This window comes from Eleutherodactylus coqui, chromosome 4 (assembly GCF_035609145.1).
Source record: "Eleutherodactylus coqui strain aEleCoq1 chromosome 4, aEleCoq1.hap1, whole genome shotgun sequence".
In the NCBI taxonomy this organism is placed as follows: domain Eukaryota; kingdom Metazoa; phylum Chordata; class Amphibia; order Anura; family Eleutherodactylidae; genus Eleutherodactylus; species Eleutherodactylus coqui.
Genome location: NC_089840.1, coordinates 156,318,876 through 156,338,665, shown reverse-complemented (window position 1 = coordinate 156,338,665; position 19,790 = coordinate 156,318,876). Strand labels below are relative to the sequence as shown.

The 19,790-nt window shown below is 46.6% G+C and overlaps 1 protein-coding gene across 5 annotated transcripts in view; it reads left to right on the top strand.

The window, feature by feature from the left end:
- The window catches only part of DCAF6 (DDB1 and CUL4 associated factor 6), a 992,542-nt gene that overhangs the window by 379,672 nt on the left and 593,080 nt on the right, over nucleotides 1-19,790 (top strand). For 4 of the 5 annotated variants that reach the window (XM_066600328.1, XM_066600324.1, XM_066600327.1 and 1 more), the window contains one exon: nucleotides 13,240-13,416. The exons of the other annotated variant lie outside the window; for it this stretch is intronic. In XM_066600328.1, the coding sequence (XP_066456425.1) occupies nucleotides 13,240-13,416 (177 nt within the window). The remainder of the gene's footprint in view (nucleotides 1-13,239; nucleotides 13,417-19,790) is intronic. 5 annotated transcript variants of the gene reach the window in all.

Genomic DNA, 19,790 nt, shown 5'->3' with positions numbered 1-19,790 from the left:
CCAGCGGTTCCGGAGACAGGAGTCGGAGACCGTGACACCAGCGGTGGGAGGGGCCAGTGAGTTGCCTGCCAGGCCTCCGGGCCGCTTATCTCCTGCATGCCTGCTCAAATCAGGCCGTGCGCAGTGTCCCACTTACTGGCCCCTCTCACCGCTGGTGCCACGGCCTCCGACTCCTGTCTCCGGAACCGCTGGCCGCCTCTTCACCCGCCGTGGATCTGATGCCCAGTGAAGCGCCGCTCACCTCTCATGGTCGCTCCGTCACTCCAGCTCCCGGCCATGTCGCACCTCACAGGCCGCCCGCTCCTCCCCGCAGCCGCTGTGCACAAATACTGGTAAGCCGCCTCTTTGTTGTGTATCTCCTCTCCCGGAGGCCGTGATCGGTCTCCGGAGCATACCTGCTGCTTCTCTACTCACAGGGATTGCTATAAATCTGGTGTGTAATGTGCGTCCTTCTGCCTCAGCGGCTAGGCCACACCCCCTCCCACTACTATGGGGTTAATACTACTGTAGCTACTGGGGGGATTAATATTACCACTGGGGCTACTGAGGGGGTTAATACTGCAGTGGGGTTATTACTACTGGGTGGGTTAATGCTACTACTGGGGCTACTGAGGGGGTTAATATAACTACTGGGGCTACTGTGGGGTTACTACTACTGGGGCTTCTGTGGGGTTATTACTACTGGGGCTACTGTGGGGTTATTACTACTACTGGGGCTACTGTGGGGTTATTACTACTACTGGGGCTACTGTGGGGTTATTACTACTACTGGGGCTACTGTGGGGTTATTACTACTACTGGGGCTACTGTGGGGTTATTACTACTACTGGGGCTACTGTGGGGTTATTACTACTACTGGGGCTACTGTGGGGTTATTACTACTACTGGGGCTACTGTGGGGTTATTACTACTACTGGGGCTACTGTGGGGTTATTACTACTACTGGGGCTACTGTGGGGTTATTACTACTACTGGGGCTACTGTGGGGTTATTACTACTACTGGGGCTACTGTGGGGTTATTATTACTACTGGGGCTACTGTGGGGTTATTATTACTGGGGCCACTGTGGGGTTATTATTACTGGGGCCACTGTGGGGTTATTATTACTACTTGAGCTACTGTGGGGTATTATTACTGGGGCTGCTGTGAGGTTATTATTACTGGGAGTACTGTGGGGTCTCCTATTACTACTGGGGTCACTGTAGGGGTCACTATTACTACTGAGGCCACGGTTTGGATCACTATTACTACTGGGGCCAAATAGGAGACACTATTACTCCTGCTGTCAGCGCTCCCTAGCTTCCGGTTCCCCGTGGCCTGGTCAGGTGCGACGCTGCTGGTCAGGTGTGGCTACTACAGGCTGCTGAGAACCAGAAGTTGAGGAGTGCTGACGTGGGAAGCCTATGGAGGGGGTGAGGGGGGAGCACTGCATAGTATGAAATGAGCTGCGGTTACACAACTGACTTCCAGTCAAAATCTGCACCAATGGTACTCCAGAGCTCCATTCAGGAAAAAAAACACACAGCGTTCCTCCCTGTTTTGCAACAGCCCTGTTCTTTTTATAATGACAGAGGTAAAAATCATAATTCGTGATAAGCCCCGCCCCCTGAAGTGTTGGCTATAAATATGTGGGTTTTGGGTTGCAGTTTGGGCACTCAGTTTCTAAAAGGTTTGCCATCACTGTCCTATAGTAAGGACAGCTGTGGCAATGGCTGAGGCACTGACCATAATTATATTGCATGTGTAATACTAAGGAAATCCTGTAAACATGACCTGCTGAGGTGCCTTGACCGAAGTTGAGAAGCACTGTCATACGCCCTTTACAACTGCACGTTACATATTTACGTTTTGCAGGTTAGTGTGATACACAGCAAGGGATCCAATGGACAAGGAACTTTTCTCTTTTTGTTCTCCGCTTACGGATATTTTGCACAACTCAATGATTGGACTTTAAGATTTGTTTGCCTTGTTGTTGAACCTTATAAAGGACCAATGATCAGCCAGCAAACGAGCCACGCTCATTCATTTGCTGGTTATCTGGTTTATCTAAACATAAAAATGCTTGTTAGTTGGCTCAACATCTTCCCTTGTAAACAGGAAAAAGTGCAGCGAATCAATGATAGTTGTATAAGGACGAATCCCCATAGTGCAGATAATAATCTGCCTGTCAAGGATCTGGGGTCCGAGTACGGGATTCCCTGAAAACAACCCCCTACTTTGTCCCTACCTACTTGCCCCCCTGGGCTAAGCCCCAGGGCGACAACTGGGCGACGGTCCCTACACTCACTAGGGAAGCGAGGCACCGGGACCGATACAGACAAACACTGGAAACAAACGAACACAGAGGAGAGTCAGACAGTCCAAGTCGGCAACTGGTGGGTACAAGGTTCAAAGGGGTCAGGCAAAGCAAAGTCAGGTCCGAAGTCCGAGGGTCAAAAGCTGGCAGCACAATCCAAATATGCGGGTGTAGCCTGGGGACAAACATACACTGGCAATACTAGGAGGAAACAGGCACGTTTAAATGCTGTCAGAACTCCCGCCCCAGCAGCTAATTAGGGCGGGGCCCTGCCAGCAACCAGACCCAGACATAAGGCAACGAATGCGGAGATCCAGGCATCCAGCAGCAAGTGCAGATCATCCTAGTCAGGATGTCATGGCAACAGGGACGGCATCAACCGCATGCCCAGCAACTCGATTACCCAGGGGCCGCCCCCTGAGCACAGGAGCATGCGCCCGGTGCCAGTGTCCGGGACCTCGATGGCCAGGGGAGGGTCACCAAGACCAGAGCTCCCCTGCGCCATGCCTGATCAGCTCGGGTGATAGGACCGGCGGCTCTCGGGGTCTCCGTGTCTGCACCACCGGTCCTAACAGTACCCCCGCTTCTCCGGGGGGACACTGGACCCCCATGACCTGGAGCGGGCTTAAGAGGAAAGGCCCTGTGGAATAATCGGACCAGACGTGGGGCATGAACATCCTTGGCAGGAACCCACGTCCGTTCCTCAGGGCCAAACCCTCTCCAGTGAACCAGATACTGTATTGAGCCCCGAACCCGCCTGGAGTCAACAATTCTCTCCACTTCAAATTCTAATTCTCCTTGCACCAGTGTAGGAGAGGGTGGGTCACGGGTGGCAACACTGGAGTCACATATTTCTTTAACAAGCTTTTATGGAAAACATTATGAACCTTCCAAGAGCCAGGAAGGGACAACGTATAAGCCAGTGGGTTAATAACGTGTGAAATAGAAAAAAGGACCAATGAACCGCAGTGCAAGTTTTAAAGACGGAACCTTCAGTCTCAGATTTTTTGAAGACAGTAAGACCTGCTCCCCAACCACAAAAGGTGCAGAGAGAGTGCGTTTCTTATTACACTGACTAAGTACCCTCTCCTGGGAACCCTGAAGGTTCTTACGAACCTAGGCCCAAACTGTGCACAGTTCATCAATAGCGGTATCAGCGGATGGAGTGTTCGAAACAGGAGAAGTAGAGAAAGCAAATCGAGGATTGAACCCATAATTACAGAAAAACAGCGAAACTTGGGAAGACGAATTGACATGATTATTAATAGCAAATTCAGCGAGAGGTAAGTACTAGTTCGCCCACTGAAACTGATTATCGGAAACAAAAAAAGTCACAGGTACTGGATCAATTCCTGATTTATGCGTTCAGTCTGACCGTTGGACTTAGGATGGAATGCGGATGAAAAGGACAAATTAACATTTAGATTTTTGCAAAAAGCCTGCCAGAATTGAGCGACAAACTGTACCCCTCTATCCGAGACAATATCCTCCGGAATCCCATGAAGCCGAACAACCTCCTGGATACATTTTTCAGATAAATATTTAGCGTTAGGCAACTTACAAAGAAGAACGAAATGTGCCATCTTGGTGAAACGGTCAACAATGACCCAAATGACAGTGTTCCCAAGCGAGGGAGGCAAATCCGTTATGAAGTCCATAGACAAATGAGACCATGGTCTGGACAGAATGGGCAAGGGATGAAGAGGACCTTGAAAACGTCTCCTGAGACTCTTCCCCCTGGTGCAAACCGGGCATGCCGTCACAAATGCGCGGACGTCTTTAGCCATAAGAGGCCACCAATACATTCTGGCAAGTAGTTCCTGCGTACCCTTGATCCCAGGGTGACCAGCTAAGACTGACGCATGCGTCTCCTCTAACACCTTCAACCTTAACGGCAAGGGAACAAAAAGTTTGCCTTCCGGAAGGGCTTCAGGGGCAGATTGCTGAGTAGCATGTATCAGCGGTGAAAGGTCAGAGGAGACAGAAGCGAGAACCACCCCAGGGGAAAGGATAGTCTCCGGCTCCAAATCAGTAGGTTCCGGGGAACCAAAACTCCTGGATAAGGCATCCGCCTTAACGTTCTTTGAGCCGGGTCGGTAAGTAACTAAAAAGTTGAAGCGTGAAAAGAACATGGCCCAGCGAGTCTGCCGAGCATTCAACCTCTTAGCTGAGTCTAAATAAATGAGATTTTTATGGTCAGTAAGCACTGTGATCTGGTGTCGTGCTCCTTCCAGGAAATGCCTCCATTCATCAAACGCCCATTTAATAGCAAGTAGTTCTCAGTTGCCTATGTCGTAATTTCGTTCGGCAGACGAGAACTTCTTGGAAAAATAGGCACATGGTCTGAGATTTGTGAGCGTGGAGGATCCTTGAGACAGTACAGCTCCAACACCGAACTTGGAGGCATCTACCTCCACCACAAATGGACAGGATAGGTCAGGTTGGATAAGAACAGGCGCTGAGGAGAAGGCAGCCTTCAGAGAGGAGAAAGCCACAAGTGCATCTAAAAACCAGGTACTCACATCAGCCTCTTTTCTAGTGAGATCCGTTAAAGGCTTAGCCACCACGGAGAAGTTCTTAATAAATTTACGGTAGTAATTAGCGAAGCCCAATAACCGTTGCAACGCTTTCAAAGAGACTGGTTGAGCCCATTCCGTGATGGCCTTCACCTTAACGGGATCCATCTGAATATCAGAAGGTGTAATGACATATCCCAAAAAGGATATTTTCTGGACACCAAAAACACATTTTTCAAACTTAGCGAATAACTTGTTCGCCCTAAGGCGAGTCAGTACAGTGTGTAAATGGGCACAGTGTTCTTCCCAGTCCGAGGAAAAGATCAAGATATCATCCAGGTAAACCACCATGAATACACCCATGATATCCTGGAAAATGGTATTCATGAACTCTTGAAAGACTGCCGGGGCATTGCATAAACCAAAAGGCATAACGAGATATTCGAAGTGCCCAAGCGGTGTATTGAAGGCAGTTTTCCACTCATCCCCTTCTTGTATACGAATCAGGTTATAGGCTCCCCTCAAGTCGAGTTTGGAGAACCACTGAGCCCCGGAAACCTGGTTGAGGAGATCAAGGATGAGAGGAAGCGCATACTGGTTTCTGACGGTGATCTTGTTTAGTTCCCTGTAATCTATACAGAGTCGAAGACCCCCATCCTTCTTCTCAACGAAGAAGAACCCAGCCCCAGTAGGAGACTCTGAGGGTCGGATGTGCCCTTTGGCCAGACTGTCCTGAATATAGTCCTTCATGGACTCCCTCTCTGGAACCGTTACGTTGTAGATCCTCCCCTTAGGAAGTTTGGCACCCGGGACCAGATCAATCTTGCAGTCGAACTCCCTATGGGGAGGCAAGACGTCAGATAACTGTTTAGAAAACACGTCAGAAAATTCAGAGATGTATTCCGGCAACTCAATACCCTCCAACACCGAGGTATCCAAGTTCACCCGGCTCATGTGCCTGGAACACCGAGAGCCCCATTTGACCAACTCCAAAGAGTCCCAATTGATCACAGGATTGTGTTCCTTTTACCAAGGGAGTTCCAAGACTAGGTTCACAGACAAGTCTTTCATCACCAAAAATGTGCAGGCCTCGGTATGCACGGCTCCAATGGAACACTTTAATTCCGGGGTAACTAAATTGACGAGACCGGACCGTAATGGCGTGGAGTCTACCCCAGAGACCTGAATCGGGGGGTCTAAATGTACCATGAAACTAGAATTCTACTTCACAAAGTCAAAATTAACAAAATTCGCTGCGGCCCCAGAATCGACAAAGGCTTGTCCTGTACGAGAGAAAGAACCAAACTCTAAAGTGCAGGGCAAGAGCATTTTAGACACTGCGGGGAGTACCTTAGCTCCTAGATCGTCCTCCCGACAACTGACTAGGAGCGGAAGATCTTCCGTCTGGGACTTCGTCCCGCAGTTAGCGACCCGATGACCAGGTTCTCCGCAGTACAGACAGAGGTTCTTTCTTAGTCGGTATTCCCTTCGCTGTTGAGATGACATAGTACCCAAATCCATGGGTTCAGCGATGGAAAGTGGAGTGGACTGACCTGCAGATGAAGTAGTCGGACTGGTCCTAGCGGGTTGCCTGGCCCTCAGTCGGCGATCAGCTCGAATGGATAGCGACATCGCTTGTTCCAGAGTCCTCGGCTCCGGATGCGCAACCAGCAGATCCTTAAGACCTTCAGATAGGCCGGACAAGAACACATCCTTGAGGGCTGAATCATTCCACCCCGACTCCATACAGTATTGCCTGAACTGAGAACAATAGTCCTCCGCCAACCTCCGACCCTGGCGCAAGGACAAAAGTTTTGAAACCGCGTAAGCGGCCCGGTCAGGTTCGTCGTAGATCTGCCCTAGAGCAGAGAAAAAGGCTTCTAGCGACAGTCGAGTGGGGGAGTCTGGGGATAAGGAGAAGGCCCAATTTTGAGGGTCTCCTCTCAGGCGTGAAATCACGATGCCAACTCTCTGGTACTCTGTGCCAGAAGAGTGGGGTCGCAGGTCGAAGTACAGTCTACAGTCTTCCCGAAAGGCAAAAAACTGTCTCCTCTCTCCCGTTAAAAAAATCAGGCAGCGTAGCCCGAGGTTCGGACACTGTCACTGGAACAGTGGGAGGCGTAGATAATGCCCGTTCCTGTAGCTGTATGCGAGAAGCCAAGTCTTGTACCAGGCCTGTCAGGGTCAGGACCTGGTTAGTCAAAGTTGATACGGCATCCATAGAAGGAACAAACGCGGCTGGTCAGATGAAAAAGTCTGAGTTTTTTTTTCTCTCTTTTGTAGGGCCAGTGTAACTGTCAGGGATCTGGGGTCCGGGTACGGGATTCCCTGAAAACAACCCCCTACTTTGTCCCTACCTACTTGCCCCCCTGGGCTAAGCCCTAGGGCGACAACTGGGTGACGGTCCCTACACTCACTAGGGAAGCGGGGCACCGGGACCGATACAGACAAACACTGGAAACAAACGAACACAGAGGAGAGTCATACAGTCTGAGTCAGCAACTGGAGGGTACAAGGTACAAAGGGGTCAGGCAAAGCAAAGTCAGGTCCGAAGTCCGAGGGTCAAAAGCTGGGAGCACAATCCAAATATGCGGGTGTAGCCTGGGGACAAACATACACTGGCAATACTAGGAGGAAACAGGCACGTTTAAATGCTGTCAGAACTCCCGCCCCAGCAGCTAATTAGGGCGGGGCCCTGCCAACAACCAGACCCAGACATAAGGCAACGAGTGCGGAGATCCAGGCATCCAGCAGCAAGTGCAGATCATCCTAGTCAGGATGTCATGGCAACAGGGACGGCATCAGCCGCATGCCCAGCAACTCGATTACCCAGGGGTCTCCCCCTGAGCACAGGAGCATGCGCCCGGTGCCAGTGTCTGGGACCCCGACGGCCAGGGGAGGGTCACCAAGACCGGAGCTCCCCTGCGCCGCGCCTGATCAGCTCGGGTGATAGGACCGGTGGTGCGGACACGGAGACCCCGAGAGCCGCCGGTCCTAACACTGCCCATGTAGACATTATTAATAAGTGCCAATCCACATGCTCATTTCCTCGAGCTGCTGATCTAGCCATGTAATGGGACCATTACTCCATGGTATTTTATCCGACAACAGACTCCAGTGTGTCTGACTGTAGCCAGGTAAGCTTGGCAAGGCGTATACCAACACTGCTACAGGAAATCCAACTTTTAAACAAGGTTTATTATTTATGCAGTTTTGGGCATGTGTTTGTAATACAGTGACAGCATCCGTAATACACTCCTCTGAAAGTGGGCTTGCACATATTTTTGGAAATCTGACATGTGTCAGTTTAACATGGAATAACACCGTAAAAGTTTTGCATATCCAAGTGATTCTGACATTGTTTTTCCACCACATATTGTATTTTTTAGGTGGTAAAAATAGACAGAATTTGTGTATATTTATTAGGAGCCCCAAAATTGGGAAAATTTTGAAAAATTTTTAATTTTTTTCACATTTTAAACTGCAATATCTCAAAAATGTTCAAACATGCTCCACAAATTTTCAATGATATATATTTCCATCTGTTTACTTTATTCTGGATGCACAAATTTTAGTTTCTTTTTAACCATTTAGGAGACGTACAAATTTAACATTACTTATCAACATTTTGAGGAACAATTTGTCTTCCTACACCAAGCCAAAATTGCAAAGGCTTGCATTCAAAGCAAATTCATCTAGGGGTGTATGGCATATTTTCACCCCACAGTTTTTGAATGAATCTAAGCAAAGCAGAAAGAAAAAAAATACGATTTTCATTTTTTTGGCAATTATGTCATTTTAAAAACAATTTTTTTTGTATAGCACACATATGAATAAAGAGTTTCACCCCAAAATAGATGCTCCTGTTTGTCCTGTGCGCAGAAACATACCGATTGTGGCCCTAATCTTATGTTCGTATGCACAACAGGGCCCTAACCGAAAGAAGGATTAAACTTCAACTATGTTTTAACTTTTACGTAATTACCATTATCCATTGGATAACGGTGGTCACATGACTGGGGGACCGCTCATCGTGGCTTTTGGTCGGTGTTCCAGGCTCCCGGCTACTTGTAGTACCCAGGAGCAAGGAAACTTCAAATTTCCCTGGCCCTCCCCAGCTTCTGCGCTTGCGTCCGCCATCTTTCAGATGTGTGCATGCGCCGAAGTTGGGGAAAGGTCCGCAGATAAAGACCCCAATCGGGGGACATCGCCAGAGGCCTTAAGTAAGTAATGTCACCTCCCTTTACATATCAGATCCGTGATGAGAGATGAAACTTTAATTTTTTTTAACTTTTACGTAATCGCCGTTTTCTATTGGAAAGCGGCAATCACGTGACCAGGGACCTTGTACTGCACCCCCTCGTAAAATTTCCAGGCTCTTGGCTATATTTAGTAGCCAGGAGCAGAGAGATTTTCAATTACCCTGTCAATCCGCGGCTTTGGCACATGTGTCCACCATTTTGGCCGCAGGTGTGTGCACAGAAACCGTGGCGATATCTGCAGATAAATCCTGGCTCTCTAGGTACGTAATTGCATCTCTCCTAATGAATATGATCTGTAAAGGGTGATGAAACCTAAACTTTCTTTTCCTTTTTTTAAAATTTATTTTAACCCCTCTTTTAACCTACATTTACATCCTGCAGCATCAAGGTATGTATGAAGAGAGATCGCATCGAGACCTTTCTTCATACAGCGTGAGCGTCAGCTGTTTATCACAGCTGACACCTGCGGGTAATAGCTGCAATCGGCCACGCGGGCGATCGCGCCTATTAACCCTTTAAATGCCGTTGTCAATTCTGACAGTGGCATTTAAATCCATACAGCACCCCCACAATGAGTTCACAGGGAGACCCGCACGGGTGTCATGACAGCCGGGGGCCTTCTGAAAGGCTCCAGGACTGCCTTACCAGACTGCCTATTAAGCCGTTCCTGTGGGATGGCTTGATAGACTTCCTGTCAGATTGCAGTATGATGTAATGCTATGACATTACATCATACTGGAGAAGCGATCAAAATAAAAATAAGAACAATAAAGTTTTACTAATTGTGAAAAAAAAATATTAAAAGTTTTTCCATGTCTATAATAAAAAAAATCTAACTCTTAAAACAAAAATACATAATTGGTATCGCCAAAGTAGCGCATTATTTACCCTGTCCGGTGAATGTCGTCGGAGAAAAAAAAAAAATAGAGTGCCAGAAATGCACTTTTTCAGTCACCCTGCCTCCCAGAACTAATGCGATAAAAAGCGATCAAAAAGTCATATGTATTCCAAAATGATACCAACGCAAACTACAGGAAGTCCCGCAAAAAAATGAGCCCTCGCACACAGGATGTGGACGGAAAAATAAAAAAGTTATTGCGCAGAAGATGGCGGCAGAAAATAATTGTACAAAATTAAATGTCTTTGAAAAATATAAAAGTAGTACAGCAAAAAAAAAACAATAGATGTTTGATGTGTAATAATCGTACTGACCCATAGAATAAAATTATCCTGTCATTTTTGTTGCAGTTTGTGCGTCATAGAAAGAAACTGTATGACGCACTGAAAGATGGCGGAATGTCATTTTTTTTTTTCATTTTATTCCACTTGGAATTTTTTCAGTTTTTCAGTGCATGATATGATACATTAAATAGCACCATTGAAAAATACAACTCATCCCGCAAAAAAACAAGCCCTCATAAAGCTACATTGATGGATAAATAAAGGAGTTATGGTTTTTTAAAAGGGGAAGGAAAAAACAAAAATGGGGGAAAAAAAGGGCCGTATCATTAAGGGATTAAACTTTTTCTTAACTTTTACATGATCGCTGTTATCCATTGGATAGCAATGATCATGTAACCAGCTGCACATTTGCCAGGAGCCAGAGAGATTTTAAATTTCCCGCGCCACGCGCTCTTCTTGCATGCACCCGATGTATGACATCCGGCGCGCATGTTCAGGAGGCGCCGTCGGGACGGGAGACCAAAACACCGTGGAACATCATGGAGGACGCGGGTGAGTACTTTCAGCTGCCCTGATGGATCTGATCCACCAGGGCAGCTGAATCTTTAACTTTTATTTACTTTCATTACCTCTTTTATTTACTTTCCATTAACTTTCATATGATTATGTGGCTGAGAGCTGGCAGCATGGAGCACTCAAGTCCTCAGCTTGCAGGGAGTATGTTTTTACGTCCCTAGGGATTAAAGCCCAGCAAGCTAGCACGTAAAAACACTATAGTGTGGTCACTTAGAGGTTAAGGAAATCGAGCTTAAAATGGTATAGTGTTTAGGTGTGAAACAAATCTGGATTTTCTTTTTGGGACAAGTCTCCCAGCTGTATCTGTCATGCTGGTTTTACATATGCAGCATGCAAATTTATGCAGCAGGCTTTCAGCGTGGATTTCGCTTCTTCAAAAGATCGCATTGATCAGCCCCCAAATCACAGTAGATCAACCAGGTGCTCTCCTTTAAAGAGAGACAATACCCCTACCGACCCATGTCACAGACATCTCACTAGCAAAGCCAGCCTCCTACTGCACACTGTTGAGGGGCAAACACACTGAAACAGCTGTCTGTGTGTGAGTTCTGGCTTGATTTTCAATTCCCAATCATTAAGACCTGTATAAAGGGTCAGTCATTAATTTGCAGGAATGCTGTCATCCAATAGGTGGCGCTGCAGAGGTTTTGTTCCATCTTCCTTATCTGCATATATCTTCTAATAACCCATTTAGAAATAACGATTATCGCACTCCAGCTGTGTTCTGTATACCCTGCTTGGAGCGCTCAGCTGTATACCAGCTGAGCGCTCCGAGAACACAGCAGTTCTGAGAGCACGTAAATGCACACAACGATTATCACTCAAAAGATTGCCTTTAAGCGAACCGTTAGCAATAATCATTCTCTCTAAATGAACCTCAAGGCCCAATGTCCACTGGCAGATTTTAATTATAAAATCCGCGCGATTCTCCCGCACACGGAGATCCGACCCTCAAGCCGCCCATATGGATGTATGAGTATCCGCAAGGCAATTTAAAGCATGCAGGTGTGATTTTTTTTTTTTCCCCGGCAAGCGGAACGCACGCGCAGGAAGAAATCGCAGTATGCTCCATTTTTCTGTGGATCCCACGGGGCGGCTTTAATTAAAATCAATGGAAGCTGTCCAATATGCGGCACAACCACAGCTGTCACTGTGGAAGTGCCACAGATCGTGGTAAAGCAGGAGATTAAAAAATATATATATCCGCATTAAAAATCCACGTTTGTCGTGAACATGAGGCCTAAGGCCAATTGCTGGACATATCATCATTGCCATGCTCCATGATCGATATAAGTGTCCTCCATGATTGATATAAGTGTTCTTTATCAGTATGTGCTGTATACTAGGGGCTGAGCACCCCCCCTTCTGTGATATGTGGTCATCAGCTGATACTCATTCAGCGGCTTAGTCTGGTGGCTAATGTCAGCTCTCATGATTGCTAGTCCCGGGGGAGGGTTGAACTGTTGTAACATGTCATATCCTTCTATACTATTTAAGATCTTGATTTCTACTGTGATGCCATGCTATGATTAAGGCTGTATAACAGCCGAAACGCGTCAGATTGTCTTTTAATCCCTGTGCGCATGGGAATTTTTAAAATATGTACCCAATAAAGAAGTGATTTTTTTTAATAAAAAAAACATTGGTGCTGGATCAAACTTTTGTACTTTTCAACCTAAGGCCCAATGACCACTTGCACTCATGGATTCCACTGCTGAATCCCACAGCGGAATCCAGCTGTGCCCGAGGACATTGGGAGAAAAAAAGGTTTTCTTACCTCACCAGCTCCAGCATGGATCTCCTCTGCGCCGGCCGGATCTTCTTTCTTCAGCGCGGCGGATGCGTCTGGACGAATGCATAGTGCATTTTTTTTAATGCCCTGCTTTCCCGTGGAATCTGCGGCACAGCCACAATGACAGCTGTGGCTGTGCCGTGGATATGGTGGCTTCCATTGACTTCAATGGAAGCTGTTCCGCGGGATCCGCAGACAAAATAGAGCATGCTGCGATTTCTTCCAGCGTGTGCAATCCACACGTCGTGGAAAAAAAAAACAGGTTTACGTGCTTTGCAGATCCTAATGCATCCCTATGGGCTTCTAGAGCTGCGGATCTCCCGACCGGGAGACGTGCGGATTTTAAAATCCGCCCCGGGAACATTGGGCCGTAGTCTCCTGACTCATCTGATAGGTGCTCTCCTTAAGAAGAAATAATACCCCTCCTGACATAGCATTACGATATGATCAGGTGAAAACAATATTTAGTGACCTTGAACAATAAACCTGAAGCTTGTGTCAGAATGTTTTCATTTATATCAAGGTAATGTGGCTGACAAAGTGAGGCATCGGGATCTTATGGAAACAGCTGTTTTTGCTATCTATTCACAGTACTTTTTGTGTTAAATATGCAGGCGGTTTACAGTCAAACGCACCTATTTCACAGTCCAGAAACGCAAGTACCGAGTCCCAAGCATCTGCAGATCAGCTTGATGTAAATGTCAATCCATCTCCCATTAATGTTGAAGAATGGTCATCTGCTGAAAATGTACAACAATCTTCGTCTTCAGCCAAATCGAGTGCTCCTTCCGGTAAGCATATGCTATGCAAGCAAACACAATCTAAATCTGATATTACCCATTTTATCTTCAGTCTGTTAAAAAAGGTTATTGATGCCAAGAATGGAATGCATTTTCCCAGAAAACCACACAACTTGAGTCCATTAAAATGATTTTTAGCGGGTCCTTAGAGGTACTTGTCCCCATAACAGACTCCTATAAGTGAAAGCATTTGTTAGATAAATTGTATGAAATGATTGGCAGGTCCTAGTGAGTGCTAATGCATGCTGTATGCAAACTGCAGTGCCATCAGGCTGATTCTCTGAGAGTCACAATTTTCAATTTTCGTGGACTGAAAACCAGAGTTATTTGCCCACAATGCACATTTTAAATGGGCATTTTGATGATAATTTAGTGTAGCAATTAGTGGTTTTAATGGCACCCACTAAAGTTGTTTTCTGTAGAGCATCTAATAAGAATGCCCAAGCATTGACCCATTGGTCACCAATAGGGGACATTAGAAAGACAGTTTTCCTTCTTTATGGAAGTCTACTTTGCTTAGGTAATTTTTTACTTGTCTGTCCCATTGGGGTATGTAGTTTTGGACCATGGGATATAGCTACCGGTCATTAGAAGACAGCACTAAGCAGAGAAGTGTTAGCTCCGCCTACTTGCTATATCCATCCTGCTGGCACTGAGCTAACCAGTTTTAGCTTAGTGTCTGTAAGAGGCAGACCTATCTATTGCATGTCTGTGAAGCAGGGTTAACAGGGAGGTAGGACTTCTGCCTCTTACCCCAACTGAGGTGGGCTGTAGTGTGCCCCCTTTTTTATATGGAGTACCCCCATACTGAGTTCTAAAGGATGGTGTCTGCGAGGAAGCTTCTAATGGAGTCTGTGCTAATGTAGTGGATTGTTAGCTTATCTTGGCAATGCCACTCATGGGAGCTTGTAGGCTCCATGCTCCAGTTGTTATTCCCCACTTAATTAGTCCCAGCTTGGGTGTTTTCTGTGGGTGGGACGGTGATGTCATAAGCCCTGCCTCCTCCACCAATCACAGCGCAGGGCACGCTATTTGAATACCAATGCTAAATAGTCAGCAGCACTGAAGCTCAGTACCGCCTCACTGCGTCTCCAGCATTATACATGGCAGGTTACATGGGCTTTCAGGAACATGTAGTTATAGGCCATGAGTTTCCCTGCAATGACAGCACTGCTGCTACAGCTCTAGACCATGGGTAAGCTCTGCATTTATTTCTCCTGTAACTTGCTGGTAGTTTTTTTTTGGGAGTGTTATTTCCGACTCCAAAACTGAGGAGCCGAGACAGAGGTCATCCAAAGCAACTCATTATGCATGCTCTCAGTGTACAATTAAATTCACGTGCTGGCAGCTGGAGCCCTATTGCAGTAATTGTACTCCGTTGTGGCAGGTGGTTGTAGACCCAACTACTAGCACCCCTCCCGTGCCGCTCTTGTAAACTGGTGAGCTGGAATGAGCTCAATCTTTATTATAGGGAGTCTCTAATTTAGTTAGCTGAATGTGGATGTGATGACCTCCAGGTTCAACCATAGGTTACTGGCCTTTGTGACCCGATTGCAGTAGACTCCTTTGTGATCCCGTGAGACAGAATCCGGTTCCCATATGCATTCCCTCTGTTCCCCCTGATCCCGCGACTACTTAAGAATATCAGGCAGGAGGGCCTTCCAGTCATCCTTGTAGCTCCAGATTGGCCATGCAGGTACTGTTGTATCTTGTCTCCACCAGAAGAATTGGTGTAGACAGGCTGCAAGCCTACAAATTCATTGGCTGGCCTGGAGAATCCGCTGGTCTGTGCTCCTATCTTCGCTGCCATAATACCCCGGCGACCTTCTTCCCTTCCAGCTTCGGTGGTGTAAGTTACCTCCTCTTCATCCATTCCCCCGCTGTCAATATCCCCGGGCGGCAACCCCTCAAGCCGGCACCGCTGTGATACTTCCCCCAGCGACCTATCCTCCATACTGTAATTCCACCCCACCATACCCCCACTTCCGCTGCATTCCCCCTATGTCACTGCTCCCGGCACTCTGCCTTCTCCCCTCCCTGCTCTGGTAAAGTCTGTCACCCGCTGTCAGTCTCCTCGCCAGTGTCGCATAATGTTCGCAATATGTGATGGCACCAAGGAGACTGACAGTGCAGGAGCCGGGAAGGGGACAAGGGAGAGTGGCTGAGTGTCTGCACTGCCTTCTTCTCCCATCCCTGCTCCAGCGCAGTCTAGTGCAGAAGCTGGTAAGGGAGAGCGGCCGTGGGGTCAGTGGCATGACGAGGCGGGAGGGGACATAATGGAAACCCATTCTCCGGCCCAGCCAAACAAGTTGTGGACGTTGCTTGTAGGCGTGCAGCTTGTCTCCACCTATTTTTCTGTTGGAGACAAGATACAACAGTACTGGCCATGCAGAGTATAGTACACAGACTCATTGGCCTAGTCGATGCTCTATGGTGCCTTCCAGTTTGACCTGACCTTCTCTCTCAAGCGAAAGAGGATGTGGTAAAATGCTGGTGGTGAAGGCGCAACACTCTAAGCTAGTTGAAAGCTATAGGTCCAAGATGCGATAGTAAAAGCACTTTTAAAAAAAAATTTTTACTACATACAGAGCCAGCAAGTGAATACCCCTTTCGGGGTCGAGCCCTTCATCGGTTCGGATGGATTAAACACGACAGATTGCCTGGGATTGACAAAATTCCAAAGGTTTTTGGATGTGCCAGAAATCCTGTATGTGGCAGGGAGCCAGGGAGGAAGCTGAAGCACCTCTTTCCTCTTTTTTTTAAAGGCATTACTATTCACGTCGCAGTCTTAAGATCTCACGTCTTTGGTGATTCGGTCTAGGAAGCCGCCTTCTTCCAAGGTCTATTATTGGGTATGGATGAGCCTCTTTCTCTGGTGCAAGCACCGGAAGGTTCACACTATGTGTTTCTCCCTGCTTCAGGTTTTTTTTCCTTTTTGCAGAGCGGTCTGGAGTCGGGATTGGGCCTCAGTTCCTTAAAAGGACAGGTGTCGGTCCTCTCAGTGCTTTTTAAGCGTTGTCTGGCTTCAAGGTCGGCAGTTTGCGCCTTTTTACAGTGTGTCGCTCACGCCATTTCTCCCTATTGTTTCCCGGCTCTGCTGTGTGACTGACAGCATTACAATCTCACCCATTTGAACCACTGAAGGAGGTTCCTATGCGTCTCTTGACGTGGAAGGTTGCCTTCTTAGTGGCCATTACTTCCATTCGCAGGGTGTCTGAGTTGGCAGCTCTCTCGGCTAAACTGCTGTTTACTGTCCTCCATCACGATAGGGTGGTATTACAACCTGTTCCATCATTTCTTTCTAAGGTGGTATTAGCCTTCTACCTTAATGAGGAAATCGTCCTTCCCCCTTTTTGCCCTGTCGCCTATCTTCCTAGGTTACGGGCCGTCCACAGGCTGGACCTAGTATGGGCTTTGAAGATCTATCTCTTGCGGACGACCTCTTTCAGGGTTTCTAATTCACTTTTTGTCATCCCTGAGGGTCTAAGACGCGGACTTCCCGCCTCCAAGATGGCCAAACGAATACAGCGGGAGATGGCTGTTTCCAAAGCCTACTGTTTGGGAGAAAAACCACTCCCTTCCAGGTCATGGCGCATTCGGCTCAGGCGGTGGGAGCATCATGGGTCCTCCACACTTTTTTCCAAACTTTATCAGATCAATACATTAGCATCGGCAGTCACCACTCTGGGGCACAGAGTTTTGTAGAGTGCCATCAGCTGACTGCATGTGTCCTCAAACTCCCATCCTAGACGGGAACTCCTTTAGGACGTCCTGTGGTCTATAGCTGTGTACCCCAACGGGACAGACGAGTAAAATTAGACTTAGGTACTCACCATAAAGTCTCTCTCATTGGGGTACACAGCACCTACTCAATTCGTGTATTTTTTTTTTTTTTTTTACCTTCCTTGTTCGAGGTTCTCCTTTGTTATCCTGATTGGATTTATTTTTATATGTTTTTTTCCACTGTATGAGCGTCAGTATCATTTCAGGAGAATTTGTAGGAAAGCGGAAAGAGTTAAATGGTACCCCCTCTTTCAGGTATCACTTTGCTTTGTACATACATTGTTTTTTCTGTGTGTACCACCTACTGGCTGTTCCTACTGCTTGCTACAAAACTGGTTAGCTCAGTGTCAGCAGGAGGCATATGGTGAGTAGGCCGGGCTAGTGCTTCTCTGCTTAGTGCTGCCTCCTAGTGATCTGTAGCTAAATCCCATGGTCTAAAGCCTGGGTATGCCAATGGAAGAGATGAGAAATAGACTTTACCGTGAATAACAAAGTCTAGTTTTCCCATGAAGCATTTCCTGGATTACAGTTCTCCCTCTGCCATCCTACTGGTCTTCACAAGAATCTTTATCCGCCCAGACCCACATCAAAGGCCTCTCACTTGCTCAAGGAGTCCCCTACACTACACTGACAAGAGGCAAAAACTCTGACATGGCTGTTTGCAGATAGAATGGGTTTCTATTTTCCTACGGATAGGATTCGGGTTTGGCTTCCAACATAACTTTTGTCATTAGCAAGGCCTGTTTAAGGGCTGGTCGTTAACTTATAGGGTAGTTACCTCCAATAGGTGGCACTGGAGATACAGTTTTCCTTCTTCCTGGAGTAGAGCTACTAAAGCCTAGTTTAGACACCTCGATTATTGCTCAAAAGATGTCTTTTGAGCAATAATCATTGTGTGCCTTTACATCGCAAGGTGATTGCTCAAATGTTGAGCAATCACTTTGCGCTCCAAGCGGGGTATACAGAAGACAAGCGGGGCAGCTTGTCTTCTGAATCCAGTTGTTCTCTGCTCGGAGCACCTGGCTGTTAAAAACGGAAACCACAATGCTAATGTGAAAAAAGACAAATATTTTCTTAACGGATTATCTTTTTTACCTACGCTGTGCTTATTGTATTAAGACTGGAATGCACCGTGGCTTTTTTCCCTGCCAGGTAAATTTTAACACTATTGAGAAGCACATAGCTGATAAATGTATTATCCTCATGACCCCTAAAAACAGAGTCCTCATAGTGAATTGAATGGCAGTGTGCATGTATGCCTGGTTCTCCGTTTACGTCTGTGAGACTGAGAAGTATATTGGTTGGTTATCCCCATAGACAGGAAATAGAGCAGTGATCACACATGTGCACTGCCTTGCATTCACTATGAGGTGTCTGGGTGAACCGTTCTTGTGATGTCTGGGGTTCTCAGTCAGATATCTTGTGGCTAGGCAATAAATGTTTAGGGTGGGATACCATATGTCATACCTTATTTAAAAAAAACTGTTCTCTCTTGAAATTCACAACATATTAACTCATTACACTTCAAATATTTCATGCCTTCATATGCTTCACTCGTGTTACATTTCTGATATGCTATATATGTCCAGTTTATACATCTAAACTGTATGGTGACTAATGCTAGATGTCTGACTGATAAAGGGACTAATTCTGGAAGTTTGACCAATCAGGGGACTAATGCTTATACATCTGACCGATAAAGTTTATGAACTGGAAGTAATAATGTCTGAGGAAAACTATGCTATAGTGGGAATAACTGAGACCTGGTGGACGCAACTGTGACGGGGCGGAAAGGGGGAGGGGCTTGTCTTTATATAAAATCCTTTTAAAGCCTCCATTGCAGGAAGGTATATGGGAGGGAGATGAACATGTGGGAGTCTCTATGGCTGGAAATACATGGAGGGAAAAACAATAATAAAGTCCTCAGGGGTTCTCTATAGGCCACCAAATATAACAGAAGAATTTAACAGAAAATCTCATCACTGGTCAGACCACACATGGAATATAGTATACAGTTTTGGGCACCAGTAATGAAGAAAGACATATCAGAGCTTGAGCAGGTAACTAAAGTAAGAAACGGAATAGGCGGATTACAATACCCAGAGAGTTTATCAAAAGTTGGGATATTTCGTTTTGAAAAAAGGCTAACTATGTGTAATGTATCAGGTCTCACAATACAGAGATCTCCTTCATCATCTACTTGTACCCAGGACTGTAACTAGGAGGTGCTCTAATAACTATGTATAGATATATCAGGGGGCAGTACAGAGATCTCTTCCCATGATCTGTTTATACCCAGGACTGTAACAAGAAGGCACTCTAATAAATATGAGCCTCGTGTGGCGCAGAGTGTAAGCTCTCGCCTACGACCTGAAGGTTGCAAGTTCGATCCCCACGTGAGTCAGGTAGCCGGCTCAAGGTTGACTCAGCCTTCCATCCTTCCGAGGTCGGTAAAATGAGAACCCAGCTTGGTGGGGGGTAATAAGTAATAATTACCTGAAAGCGCTGCAGAATAAGTTGGCGCTATACAAATACCAAGATTTATTTATTTATTTTATGTATAGATATATCAAGGGACAATA